This window comes from Xyrauchen texanus, chromosome 33, assembly GCF_025860055.1.
Source record: "Xyrauchen texanus isolate HMW12.3.18 chromosome 33, RBS_HiC_50CHRs, whole genome shotgun sequence".
Lineage (NCBI taxonomy): Eukaryota > Metazoa > Chordata > Actinopteri > Cypriniformes > Catostomidae > Xyrauchen > Xyrauchen texanus.
Genome location: NC_068308.1, coordinates 9,278,119 through 9,293,460, shown reverse-complemented (window position 1 = coordinate 9,293,460; position 15,342 = coordinate 9,278,119). Strand labels below are relative to the sequence as shown.

Sequence of the window (15,342 nt, the reverse complement as noted above, 5' to 3'; positions counted from 1 at the left end):
ATACAGACTGCAAGCAAAAATGAGCAAAAACGTAATTAATTTTGCCATAATGTCGTAGATTCAGCTGCACAGGAAAGTCATTATGTGTCTCTTTGTGGGGCAGGTTACTTGGTTAGGTGCCTCTTTGTTGCCCTCCCAAATCTGTATATGGAGCAGTCCACCTGGCATCAACTAGATGCCCCCACTGGCAAGTTATGAAAAGCACATTTATTTGCCTCCTGGGCCAAAGTGCAGCTTCAGGATATTGAGTTCTATTGTGTGATTGATTTATGGGATTGAATACTGCTGGATCTCTGGAGCCCACAACAAAATCAATGCTTCTCTGCATCAGTTTGGACGGTCTTCAAGAGAGCTTAGAGGGACTGTATTTTGCTAATCAAAATCAGTTAACGGAGGTTATGGGTAAAGCTGCCTCTCTCTGCTTTAAATTCATATGATGGATTGCATCTGTACACAGATTACTACTTTAAAATTTAATCAACCTGTTTCAATTGGCTTTGTTCTACAGTGTATTTTTCAGTGGGATATTGGATGAAACAGATCCGAGGGTTGTGCGCCATTCAGAAGTGAAATGAGTATGTCTTTGAAATTCCTATTCAATTTCTATATTTGAAATAAATTTCAGGAAATGTAGCAAACTGGATGTGGAATTAGATTTTAAGAAAGTAGAATTCAAATGGAATAAAATTTAAAGACATTTACATTCAACTGATGTAAGTGTATCAGTTGAATCTAAGTGCATAAACCGTATCATACAAATAATACATATAAATAATTATATTTACTATATAACATATTATTGGCCCTGCGATGGACTGGCGACCTGTCCAGGGTGTCCCCCGCCTTTCGCCCAATGTTAGCTGGGATAGGCTCCAGCCCCCCGCGACCCTGTACACAGGATAAGCGGTTGACGATGGATGGATGGATGGATTGATATAACATATTATATATTTTACTATGTAATATTTTATTGTACTTCATTATATTTAATAAAGTAACTTTCATGCTATGAGCCACGTTGGAAGAACACTTTATTTCCCAGAATTCTCTAATGTCAATGTTTACTTTTAAAAAAGTTATTTAAAAACAACATGGTGGACATTTATGGTGCAATATGGCAAAATTAAAATCTGTTTTGATTGCTGTATTTATTGCTGTGGCAGTGGTGAACTTAGTTTGAGAAATATGCCTCAGAAATATCAGTAGAGAAAAATAATATTAATAATAACAAAACTGAAATTCCTCTAATGTGATTATTACATTTATTTGAATTCAGTTCATAAAATATATCTTCCTGTCATTTAAATTCAAATGCAACATCCATTTAATTCAAATTCTGACTTATGATTTGTAAGGGAGGCAATTTGCCCAACCTTGACATTCAACCTTGTATACTGTTACATACCACCACTTGGGCGCTGCTACTGAGTCCCTCGCCATAGTCGTCCGTGGCAACCACGTCAAATTTGAAGTAGGAGCGTCGCATGTTCCTGTACATGATGGCTGTCTTAATTATGCCTGTGAACGGCTCAATAACAAAGCCGTCTTTGCCGTCAGTTGTTGGGGGGATAATCAGCCTGTACAGCATGGCGCTGTAGTTCCCGGTGTCCTTATCCACAGCCTGTCAAAAACAATAGAGCACAGACATGTCAAAGACACTATGAGAACAGAGGAATAGCCACAATCTACTTATCACCTACAACACAGAGCTGCTCAACCTCTGCCATCGCCCGCTGTTAGGGGGAGCTCTGACATATGATTTCACACCACCAACATCACTTTGGCTACAGCTCTGCTAAACGGTACGGCCCTCCACTGCAGTGACAATGATTTATAATAGCTTTTTACAAGCGAGGTAGATGCACGGCTCCACAGATAGAAGGTTGCCCCTGTCCTGAAGGAGTCTTTAACACAAATAAGACTTTTTCTTATATTCCTGGGAGACCCATTCCACTACATACAGCCACAATAACCGTGTATTAAAGGCCCTGCAAAAAAAGGCCCTTTTAATTGGTCATTTTTTGTGGCTGAGAATGGACAACGATGTGTGACTTTTCCCTTGTCCAAATATGAATACTTCCCTAATATACAGAATCCATAAAGCAGTGTGCCTAATGAGAAGGATGTCCAAATATGCCAAGAAAGTCGTTCCTTGTGGTTAACTTGATGGCTATAAGTACATCATTGGTCCATGAGCATATGAGTCAAAGGACAATGCCCATGTCCCCGGATGTAGTATGTCAGTGACTTTATTTACACCTATAGTACATACCTTAAAAAAGTACTTAATTAACAAATGAGTTCTTCAATGATATTTCACTGCAAAACCTTGGCACGTAATACAACACTAAATGGTATAAAGGTGCTGAATGTGAATTTTTATGAAACGACATGCAAAAACACAGTTGTCAGTTGTAAGTTTCACATGTGAGATTGCAACATTGTTAAAGGGAAATTTTAATCAAATATTCTCTCATCATTTACTTATCCTTTTGCCATCCCAAATGTATATGACTATTTGTTATGCTGAACACCAAAGAAGAGTTTTAGAAAGATATCTTAGCTCTGTAGGTCCATACAATGCAAGTTAATGGTGATCAGCACTTTGAAGGTCCAAAAAGTACATAATAGCATCATAAACGTAATCCATATGACTCTTTTGTCGACTAAATTGCTCAAAAAAGTTACCCACAACAAATTACCAATTACATCTCTAAAATTGTAACACAATTTGATTAAACAATGTGTAAATCAGTAAAAGTAATCTCATTACTAATTACTTTTAAGTTCCTATCTAAAACACTTTTAACAGAAAAGTTCCTGTTATTTCATTTTTAACAAATGAGAAAAGTTGTAAACTAATCACCACAACTTTTTTCCATTACAATGACTAATGACTACCTCTACATAATAGTACATATCTACAGTACATCAACATAATATTCTATATATTATTTGAGAAAATGTGTAACCCAAGTAATGTAATTACAAGTCATTCATAACAATTCAGTAACTGTAATATGATTACAAGAATTTAAAATGTAATTCATTTCACTGCTTTTGTATGAAATTAGTAATACTCTTACAGAAACTAATTACTTAGTAATCAGATTACACCCAACACTAATTACAACATATTAAAATATATACAAAAGCTCTAGTTGAGAACACAGGACTGCCAAGCTGGTTGAAAATGTTGAAAAACAGATTTGATTATGTAATTTGCAATTTGATATGTGAGTGGGGGGGTCCACAAACAGTTTGGGGTTATGAAAGAGGTCGTTGGTTCAAAAAGTTTAAGGGCGAGTGAAGCTGCAAGCATTCTGAAAATCCTGGCCAGACTTTTTCCACAAACAACTTGACAGTAAAAAAACATTTGATTGTCGAAACTCCCATGAAATTGAATATGCTCTACCACAAAGCAAAGCCTTTGTTATGTTTGTCCTTTTATTACCTAAGATTTAACAAGAGGAACATCAGAAATACTATAATTTTTCAGAAGGGCAATAGATTACATAAACAAATGGTCAGATCAGGGAGGAACAATGGATGACCAAGTGCTGTACCATGACTAATCAGGTACAGCACTTCCATAGTGCAACAGCATTTCTGTCCTTATGGTTGACAAAGCAAGGAGCGGTTTCAATTTTCTCGTCTTTTTTTCCTTAAAACTATTTAAAGAGGGATTTCAAAGTAGATTAGTCTAATCTAAGAGCTGCTGAGCTGCTTGAACAAAAATCCATAGTAAGCAATTCCGTGACCACTACCACAGTGAAACACCTTAGAAATGGACAAAATGTATGACTCTCTCTGAGTCGAGACGATGTCATACGTATGAGTCTTTTAACTGCTGCCCGCTAACGTTCTCGACTCAAACGTTTTCTACAAGTAAACTGAAGATGGTAATCTGTATTTGCAGTGAACGTGACCCGGTAATACCATTGGCTTCTGCTGCGTGGCTTAACTCAGTCTGGGGTCTTGGCTAATAAGGTCTCCTTGAACAAAAACAGGACACTGTCCACATGATAGCATCACTGCTGCTGTTCCTCTAGACTGCACATGAACTTTAGGTGGGGCGAAGCCATATGAGGTGAACCCTAGTGTGAGCCGCAGGATGTGGCCTTACCTACAGGTGACTGGATAATGTCAGACTAGTGCAACAGTGAGATAATTACATGGGACGACTTTGCTGTGATACCACAGCAAAAGCTTATGCTATTGAACACACTTTATTTTAAAAGTTACATTTTAATATAAGTATTGGCAAAGAAATTTAAAGAAAATGAAATAAATAAATAAAATAATGTAATGTAATGTAAAAATAATTTAACCTAATGTAAAATAGAAATGCTATAATTATTATACATTAATAATAAAGTATTAATACATGGATAATACATTCATATTGATTTATTACTGTCCGAGTTTGAGAATCAGGGTTGTGATTACCGTTTCCTTTTTTAGGCCTACATTTGTGCTGTATTCGATTGTATAAGGCTTATTCATTATATTTTTTTAGCAATAGTGTTGTTTACAAATATTAGCTACATAATAGACAGTGGCAGGTCCATTAGGCTGCATTTCCACTGCAAGGTCTAATAGAGAGATTCAATATTTTGACAAAAATCCAATTTTTTGACCCATGTTTACATTCACTTAAGACATAACTGTTAACACTAATATACAGCCAAGACGGAGCTTTTGACCAATTGCATTTAGCCATTCATACATGCTCCACATCGCCTTAAGGGCTTTCACAGCTCTCTCAACGCGCGAATGCTTAAAAGCATCCGCCTTTCAGACATTGAGTATTAAGTTGACATGTCGATTCGATGTTGTTAGAGCTCTGTAGAAAGACTAGGGCTGCACGATTATGACAAAAAACATTGCTGATTATTTCCCTAAATATTGTAATTGCAATTATGATTAATGTTACATTAAATACTTATTTTGTCAACTTCATATACTTTATGTAGGCTACACCTCCAAAGTTGAATTACTTTATTGCTGTAAAATCAACTTCACATTGGCCCACTTAGTAGTATGACAAAACTAAACTGTTATCCAATTTTTTTAATGAAATGTGTACATAAATTTAAGCAATGCAACAATATTGGAGCACTCCCTTTATAATGACTGAAGCATGTTTGAGCCCTGCAGTTCAGCGAAAGTTATGCACTCTTGTGAATTCTCGTTTATAAATAAAGATGGCTAAAATGCACAATAAAATAATTATTTACACTGCGTGTACGTCTTCTTGATTATAACAGAAGCTTTCTAGTTCTTTTGCGTTGCTCATTTGCAGTGTATTTATCGTCTATATTGCAAGTGATTTGTGCAACGTGACAAATCCAAAAGAATTCCAACATACCGACTATGCTTTCTGCATTTGTTTTAAAGCTTCTTTTTGAACGTTGTTTGAGCTTTCTTCAGCATAATTTCCATGTGTCAGAGCAAACAGTGCTGGAAGCTTTTTAGCAGTAGTATCAAGTATTCATATAGACATTTGGAAATTGAAAGAAGTAACCAAATGTAAAATAAAAGTAGTACATTTCTTTGCATAGCCTTCACTGCATGATAATTATATTATTACTAAAACATTCATTTTGATTTGATGCTTCCTAAGTTTCACTGAGAAGCCGGCTTGTAAGCTGGCCTGTAATTCTGTTGCATTGCTAATTTGCAGTATATTAACTGTCTACATTGCAAGCGACCTGCGCGACATTTTGTGAATCCAAAATAAATTACCAACTATGCTTTTCGCTTTTGTTCTAAAGCTTCTTGTTGAATGTCAGGTGATCTTTCTTCAGCACTACATTTACATTTACATTTATGCATTTGGCAGACGCTTTTATCCAAAGTGACTTACAGTGCACTTATTACAGGGACAATCCCCCCGGAGCAACCTGGAGTTAAGTGCCTTGCTCAAGGGCCCAACAGTGGCATCTTGGTGGTGCTGGGGCTTGAACCCCCGACCTTCTGGTCAGTAACCCTGAGCCTCAACCCCCGACCTTCTGGTCAGTAACCCTGAGCCTCAACCACTGAGCCACCACTGCACTACTTCACACTTTGTGTGCCAACGCAACAAGAGGTGAAACAAAAAGCAAGCATCTGGGCATCAGATTGTTTGAAACATGTGCATTACGATCAGTTGTCATCATTACTAATAGGAATATAGATAAAAATTTAAGCGCCTCTGATTCGATTTATTGCTTAACTGACATTGGTCAAAATATTAAACCACTGCAAAAACACATTGTAAATAAAAACCTTTGAAGCAGGGACTAAAAACTGTTCATGGAACTAAAAACATTTTTTACAGAACTTAACCAAAAATGGGAACAAAGTCCCTTTCTATTGTTTGGGAGCATAAACTTTTATTTTTAAATGCTGTAACCAGTTAATAACCAGTACATTTGTTTGTATAATTTTTTCCTGAAACCAAAAACCAAAGACTATACTAAAGGCTAGACTATTTAGCAAAGCACCCCAATTCTATTCAAATGAATGGGTGAAATTGGAACGGTCAACGGATGTAGAAAGGAAGTCTCGCCTTGCAGGTAAAAGAGCCAATAACCTTTTAGATAAAGACATCGCCTGTCAATCAACTCGCGAATGTGCGGGAAAATTGCCTTTTAAGTATAATCTAGGTAAAGGAGATTTTACTGCTGATTTGAAATATGTTCTTTGATCTTAAGCTCAACCAACTATTTAGGAGATTTCAGTCTTCTCTCATTCAAGTAGTTAGGAGCTGCACTTTCATGAATGGAAATAGCTTCCCGGGAGCATTCCAAAAATGGACACCAGTGGACTGACTTGTTAGAAAGACTTTGGTTTATCACTGTGCATTTTTCAGAATTACACCACATCCAGTTGCCTCAAAACTGGGGTTTCACTCTTCAATTGAACATGATAAGCATGTGCTTTGATCCTTAAGGAAACCACTGCATCACACATTTCTTTGCTTAATTGCACAACGTAGTCTTCTGCTGTTGTAGCCCATCCGCCACAAGGTTTGACATGTTGTGCATTTTGAGATGCTATTCTGCTCACCACAATTGTACAGAGTGGCTAACTGAGTTTTACCGTAGCCTTACTGTCAGCTCAAACCATTCTGGCCATTCTCCATTGACCATCCTGAGTGAACTCTAGAGACTGTTGTGCATGAAAATCCCAGGAGATCAGCAGTTACAGAAATACTCAAACCAGCCCATCTGGCACCAACAATCATACCATCACTGATATCAAATTTCCCCCCATTCCAATGATTGATGTGAACATTAACTTAAGCTCCTGACCCCTATCTGCATGATTTTATGCACTAAACTGCAGCCACGCGATTGGCAGATTAGAAAATCGCATGAATAAGTCAGTTTACAGGTGTTCATAATAAAGTGCTCAGTGAGAGTATGTTTACTACATTTACATGCTGATACCATCTCAACATTCAAGAACCAGCTGAAAACACATCTGTTCCACGAGCACTTAACCAATCCACACTAATTGCACTTACTATTGAACTTGCACTTACTGTGCAAAAAAAACTAGTCATGACACCTTGAAAACGTGGCAGTACAACACTGTGGATATTGTTGAACTTTGTATGACGTATGTTCCTTATTTGTAAATCACTCTAGATAAAAGCATCTGCTAAATGACTAAATGTAAACAATTAATCCAAACGCAAGGAAAAATATAGAGGTAAAAAGTAAATTTCTCAGTTGTTTCCAAGTCTTTACTGGTTTATTGATATGACGCATTGATACAAACAATATTTGATGCTGCCGAATTTTGACTGAGAAGCAGATCTGTAATTAAAACAAATAATTATAACAAAATAATTTGGCCCACATAAAATTATGTTTAGTCCAAACATACCAAAACACTGTGTATGAAGGAGAGAGCAATTTAGGCTATTACCGGTAATTCATTTTAGATCGCCTGATGTATATTTATTATATTTTTGGGGATTTATTTAATATTAAGAATACATTTATTGAAAGTACGTTATTTTATATGGGCTACTGTATACTATGTTTGCAATCATTTCTATGCTTATAATTTCCCCACATGGGAAAATATACAATAAAATTGCTTATAGACCATTTCAAGGAAGTATATAATAACAAAAGAGTTAGAACACAACTGTGCATGTCTGGCATGCTAAAGCATTTCCAGTATCGGCATTTTTATAACACAGAACTATCACTATTAGAGCTCTACCTCTCAAACATACAATTATTTGCCATACATTTCGTTGACATACCAGAGATAAGATGTGGACTCCAGCTGATAGTATTGCATGTATCCATCCAGCCATCTTGCTTCTCTGAAGTGGCTCATGCGCCTGTTTGTCGTTGCTTTTTCTGAGATCTAAACGCTTTATTTTCCATTAGTTCCAGGGATCCATCCACAAACATTTTAATAATTACATTTTATGACAATCGTGTTAATGTTAATAACATTAATCATGTTAAAGTCACTAAAACAGGGAGTGGTGGTGGTGTAGTGGGCTAAAGCTCATAACAGGTAATCAGAAGGTCGCTGGTTCGATCCCCACAGCCACCACCATTGTGTCCTTGAGCAAGGCACTTAACTCCATGTTGCTCCGGGGGGATTGTCCCTGTAATAAGTGGAATGTAAGTCGCTTTGGATAAAAGCGTCTGCCAAATACATACATATAATATAAATATAAAATGTCATGGAGGGAGATTTATCCCATTTGGAATGAAGTCTGAGTTCTACAACTATCAGGAAATGTTCAAGGAACAAAAAGACTTCACTTCTTTAAATTGTCTTGAAATGGTCTATAGTTTGGCTTATTTTGGGCGAGGCAAATCCTTTATTTTAAACTTGTTTTTCCAAACATGGTTGTTTCTTTCTCTCGTGAGATCTGGCAACACTGCAACTGGTATATCGCCCACCCTTAGCACAGAGTACTGTCATATTAAAAATAATGTTATTAACTATACTTTATTTTGTTCTAACTGATTACCAATTGGAAAAAAGGCTGGGGAAGGCTTCAGTTTCTGCTCAGAACAAACCAAAATGAAAAAGGTTGAGTTTTTAGTCTCTGCTTTGAAGCAACAGAAGTAAACAAACGTTTTCACGATTATTAGTCATCTTGATTACTTATTTGATTAATTGTGCAGCCCTAACTGACATTGTTACTTCTTTCTTTTTTCATTGATTTGGTAATTAAGCACTGTTACTTTTGACATCCATAGTTCTTGTGCTACTGTAGCAGGAACAAACATCAAAAAAGTGACAGAGTTACCATCAAGTGTCTGTGCCATTAAACTGGATGTGTTATTATTCAGGTAGCTAGCTATAAACACACTGACATTTAATTAACTTGTTTAGCAACATTTTCTTCAAACTGTTGCTCCACCATGACCCTGTAGTTCAGCTGAAAGAGAAAACTGAACATAGACGAAGAGTTTACGTTAATAACTTTACACCATAACGCCTTCTCTGCTTCCTTTCACTTGACAGCTAAGTATGTGGTAATGTGGTGTCATCATCCAAATAGTGCTGCCATGATGTTATTTTATTGGAACTGTAGAGTGATTGTGGCATTTATGTCACAGGTTTTGTCTCAAAAAGCTCTGACATACCATGAGCAAACATTCAAAATGACATACGTCAGGAGGGTCCTGGATCAGCCAAGCAACAGCCATTTGCCAACTGCCATTGAATGGAAATGAAACAGATACTCTAGCTTTCTCCAGCTATTAAAGACCTGCTTGGCAAAACATATATTTAAGGCCTAATGCTCACTCTTAGAAAAAAGCAACCTCAATGCAATCTCACATACAATATAAAGTAAAAAGAGTATAGTTCTCATAGAGACAAAGATATGGAGAGAGAAAACAAAGGAATAAAACAGAGAGAGGCAGAGGAAATGTTTCTGCAAAAGGACACGCTATATTATCTAGGAAAAAGTCTGCCTGATTTATGAGGATCTTTGATGCATTTTATATTCCAGAGTATGCGGCGCTCATGTCCAGGCTATTGCCAGTTGTGTTGAGATCTGTATCAGTGCATCTCTGCGGCCGTGGTATTTTACAGTCTGCAAGCTGTCTTGAGATGATTCAATCTTTGGGACCCCAGCTGATCATACTTAAGTTCCTCAGCCAGTACCAACAATCTGACCAACTGCACAAATAAAGAATAACAGGAACCAACAACTCCAAAATCTGAAATTGTGACCAAAGAATAACATACACTACATGTCCACTAGGAGTCTAGTGTGCTTGCTGCTAAGAGTCTAAAAAAAACTCTAATATTTTTCAAATATTCAATGCCACTTACTTCACACACTTCTAGTGACTCATTCAGTGTTCATTAGCCAATTTTCCACTATAGGGCCAATGTGAGCTAGGGCTATAAACTGCTCAGCCGGGCCAAATGACTAGGACTTCGATCAAAGTCGATCAGTATTCCCACCATCAGGCCAATAGCCCCACAGTGTAGCACTGAAGACTGCCCATAATACACCGCCCTGTTGCCAATGTCATACACCCTGCCCATTTCACAAGCAAGAGGTAAACTCAAGCTAAGGTGTAAGACTCTGGAGACTAGCTAGCCCTCGAAATGAACACAGATTTGTACTGTGTCCACAAATGTACCTAAACCTGTACCATTGTGCGCTGTATACGCAACTTGGCAAGTTCTGCAATAATATACTTAATCAGATCTTCTTTTCGGCAGACACCATTGATCTGACGTTGCACACATTTTCAAAAGAGCCCTGCGTTCGTCTACTGACCAGTACTGAGACATTTTTACAGTAGAGATGAAAAAATGGGAAATGAGTATCTTGGTGCTTAAACCTCTCACCTGACTCTGCCTTTGACATTGACCTTGCCTCAATCCCCAGTTACCCTTCTTTGGCCCAAGGGTAATCGTTGGGAAAGGGCACTTAGTCGTTGGCCCTGATGAAGCCCAGAGGAGGCACAATGAAGCCCCAGAAGTGACAGTGGGAATGCTACTGGCCCTGGCATGCACTAGTATGCCCTCATTTGTAACGCGGCTATTGTAACAGTCTGGGAATTGTCAACAAATCTTTGTTTCCTGCTGGACTGATACTAACCTGTGCACCCTGATTCCCTGCAATTGCACAGGAGTTAATTAGATTGGAGCTGGGAATTTCAGCCAGCTCTTGCCATTTTTGTGTGCAACATGCATTCGATAATCAGTGAACAGTCTGTGGGCAACTCGAGGCTGAAACTACACATGTTCTGTACCCGTTTCACAGTATGTGTCTAAGTTAATTTGTTCTGGAACTGCCATCTAGTGGACCTTAAAGAAACTACAGGTTTTATAGCAGGAAGTGCAGCTAGGCACATGGCTGATTCATGTTGCTCCGTCTGAGTGTTTTATTTTTTCGTGGATAATCCTCATCAATCCTTGCTTTGGAAGTTTGAAGAGCTATAGCTGTAAGTTTTCTTTATGTAATTGCTTGAGTATTTCAAAAGTATATTTTGACATTAACATGTAAAGTTATTAGAAAGTGTCATTTAAGCATGTGACATGCTATCTTAAGTTTCAATGCAAATAGTGAATATTCTAGGAAATACACAAGTAATCTATTTTGATATGCATATGTGTTTGATATCAACAGTATTACGGTAATCTGTGTATTATTATTTGTGTTATTTGAAGCTATGTTTAGTCATGAGTCTAATTGAAGATTGTATTTCTTTCTTTTAGTTTCACTCTGATCCATCGTAATGTTGTGACATCAAGATTTAATAAATGCTAGAACTTCAACTTGCATTTTTATGATTATAATGGATGGAGTTTAACTTGCTGTCAAACTTCGTAAAGATAATACATGAAGGGAGGACAGTAAAGTGAAAAGCTGTTGAGAAGATACTGAAAAGCAAGCATCAATATAAGATATGGAGGATAAATCCAGCAAATCTGGGAAAACTTTGTTGGTCAGTTCTAAGCACACCTCTACAAGATCAAGATCTTCAACCAGTGAAGCAGCGGCAAGAGCAAGAGCTGTGGCCGAAGCGGCACGAGCCCGTGCATCATTCGCAGAAAGAGAGCTGCACATGAAAAAGGAAAAGGCAAGATTAGAAGCGGAGAAAGCCACATTGGAGGCTACGTTGGAAGCATTACAAGCAGAAAAGGAGGTGGCAGCTGCGCTGGCTGAAGCTGAAATTCTAGAAGTTGCAGCAGAGGTGGGTGAATATCAAAGTGATTCTAAAAGCAGTTCAGACACACCTCTAACTGTACAAGAACGAACAAATGAGTATGTTGAGGATCAAAGAAAATGGGTTGTCATAGACCGCATCCCTGGAAGTTCACCACAAAGCAACACAAATCAATCATCATCAATACATGATATCACTCAGGTGAATCATTCACGCAACGATGACACCACTTCACATGTTGTAACCGATGAACAACAGAAGAGGAGCGAAGTCACGAAACCAGCTGAATTAAAAATTCCTCAAAGTCAAAGTGTCCAGTTGCCAAACACCCACACCATTAAATGATCTCCTTTCAAGAGCGGGCCACCTTCATCTCATTCGATCAATGCTCTTCATCAGCATTCTTTTGAACATACGCCGCCATACAATACGCCGCGAGCAGATCATACCCAAACAGCCAGCATGACGGACTTCGCAAAATATCTTGCACGCAGAGAACTTGTTACCACTGGACTTACCAAATTTGACGATTGTCCCGAAAATTATAGAGCGTGGGAAGCTTCATTCATCAATGTAATTGAAGGACTGGATCTGACTGCAGGTGAGGAACTAGACCTATTAGCAAAGTGGCTTGGCAAAGAGTCATCAGAGTATGTCAAGAGATTCCGATCTGTGCACATAAACAACCCCAAATTAGCCTTGAAAATGGTCTGGGACAGACTCAACCAGTGTTATGCAGCCCCTGAGATTGTAGAAAGTGCACTTTTCAGTAAGCTCGACAATTTTCCTCGCATATCCAACAAAGACAATTTCAAATTAAGAGAACTCGGAGATCTTCTCATGGAGTTACAGTCTGCCAAAGAGGAAGGTTACTGCCAAGGGTTAACCTACCTGGACACTGCCCGTGGTATCAACCCAATAGTGGATAAATTGCCGCATAATCTGCAGGAGAGGTGGGTTTCCATTGGATCAAGGTACAAAGATGATAACAATGTGTCCTTTCCTCCATTCTCTTTCTTCACACAATTTGTATATTGCGAAGCCAGGACACGAAATGACCCCAGCTTCAAGCTGTCTACCAGAAACACCACGACTCTCAGGTGTGAGAAGCCCTCATTTAGGAATAATGTATACAAAGGTTTCATTTCTGCACACAAGACAGACATAACCACTTCACTGAAATTTCAAACTGAAAAAAGGGAGAAAAGAGACGATTTAACCAAAATCTGTCCTATTCATAACAAACCCCACCCCCTTGCAAAGTGCAGAGGATTCAGAGCGAAGCCCATGGAGGAACGCAGAACCTATCTTAAGGAAAATAATGTGTGTTTTAGATGTTGTGCATCAATCTCTCTCTTAGCTAGAGACTGCAGAATGCCACTGAAATGCAGAGAATGTGAAAGTGAATTCCACTCCACAGCTATGCATCCAGGTCCGGCTCCTTGGATCTCAAACTCAGCAGAACAAGAGCGTACAGAACATGAAATCGAAAAGGAAGAGAACTTCAGTGACTCAGCTGCCGTAAGTTCCCAATGCACAGAGGTATGTGGTACTAACCATTCAGCTTGTTCTTGTTCAAAAATATGCTTAGTGAAAGTGTATAAGAAAGGACAAGCAGAGCATGCAGTCAACATCTATGCAATCCTTGATGACCAAAGTAATCGTTCCTTGGCTCGTTCAAAATTTTTTGACTTGTTTGACGTTCAAAGCAGCCCACGTCCTTACTCACTCAGAACCTGTGCAGGTGTCATGGAGATGATGGGCAGGAAAGCATATGGATTCCAGATAGAAGCATTTAGCGGAGGTGTGAGCATCGATCTTCCTCCACTTATCGAATGCAATGAAATCCTTGACAACAGGTCAGAAATTCCAACCCCAGAGATAGCACTTTGTCATCCTCACTTGAAATCTATTGCAAGATTCATTCGAAACTAGATTCAAATGCCCAAATCCTGCTTTTGTTGGGGAGAGATCTTATTAGAGTGCATAAGGTCAGGCAGCAAATCAACGGCTCTCATAATTCTCCCTTCGCCCAAAGACTTGATCTAGGCTGGGTCCTGATTGGCGAAGTCTGCCTCGGTAATGCTCATAAGCCGAATGTAAGCAGTTTTAGGACGAATGTGCTAGAAAATGGCAGACCTTCCTTCCTTACTCCTTGTGCAAGTCACATATCTTTGAAAGAGAGGACAAAGCATGGCGGGGAGTTCAACCAACATAATCGTCTAAACGCAGTTACAAAGGTCCATAAGACATCTAATGACATTGGTCACTCAGTGTTCGAGAGAACTAAAGATGACAACAAGTGTGCTCTTTCATTTGAAGATCAAGCCTTTCTAAAGATCATGGAGAGGGACTTTCACAAAGATGAGAGAAACTTCTGGGTCGCTCCTCTACACTTCAAATCACCTCGACCACTTCTCCCTAACAATCGAGATCAAGCACTCTCGCGACTTCTCTCCTTGAAACGCACTCTAGACAAAAAAACGGTTGTTAGAGAAAACTTTCAAGAATTCATGGGAAAGATGTTAGAAAACAAGCACGCCGAACTAGCTCCTCCACTTAAAGAGAATGAGGAATCCTGGTATCTACCAACCTTTGGAGTCTATCATCCACGAAAACCCGACCAGATAAGGGTAGTCTTCGATTCCAGTGCACAGTACCATGGTATCTCTTTGAACAGCATCCTTCTCAGAGGACCAGACATGAACAATTCCCTCCTTGGAGTGTTGTTGCGCTTCCGAAAAGAACCCATAGCCGTGACTGCTGACATTCAACAAATGTTCTATTGCTTTGTGGTACAGGGTAATCACAGGAAGTACCTAAGGTTCCTGTGGCACCGAGACAATGACATGTCAAAAGAGATCACGGAGTACCAGATGCGTGTACACGTCTTTGGAAACAGGCCTTCTATTGCCATTGCAATCTATGGTCTGAGACGCGCTGCACAGGAAGGTGAACGTGAACATGGGTCAGACACACGCCAATGTGTTGAGTGACATTTTTATGTAGATGATGGTCTGATATCTCTGCCAACCGAAGAGGATGCCATCAGCCTACTGAAACGTACCCAGAAATCTCTTGCACAGTCAAATATAAAACTCCACAAAATAGCTTCAAATTCAACCACAGTGATGAAAGCCTTTCCTCCAGAGGATTTAGCCAAAGGCATAAAAGA

General features: G+C 38.7%; 1 protein-coding gene across 1 annotated transcript in view; it reads right to left on the bottom strand.

Moving 5' to 3' along the window:
- LOC127627230 (protocadherin-15-like) overlaps positions 1-15,342 on the bottom strand; it is a 505,252-nt gene that overhangs the window by 60,774 nt on the left and 429,136 nt on the right. The window contains exon 28 of the mRNA XM_052103574.1: positions 1,406-1,621. Coding sequence (XP_051959534.1) covers positions 1,406-1,621 — 216 coding nt within the window. The remainder of the gene's footprint in view (positions 1-1,405; positions 1,622-15,342) is intronic.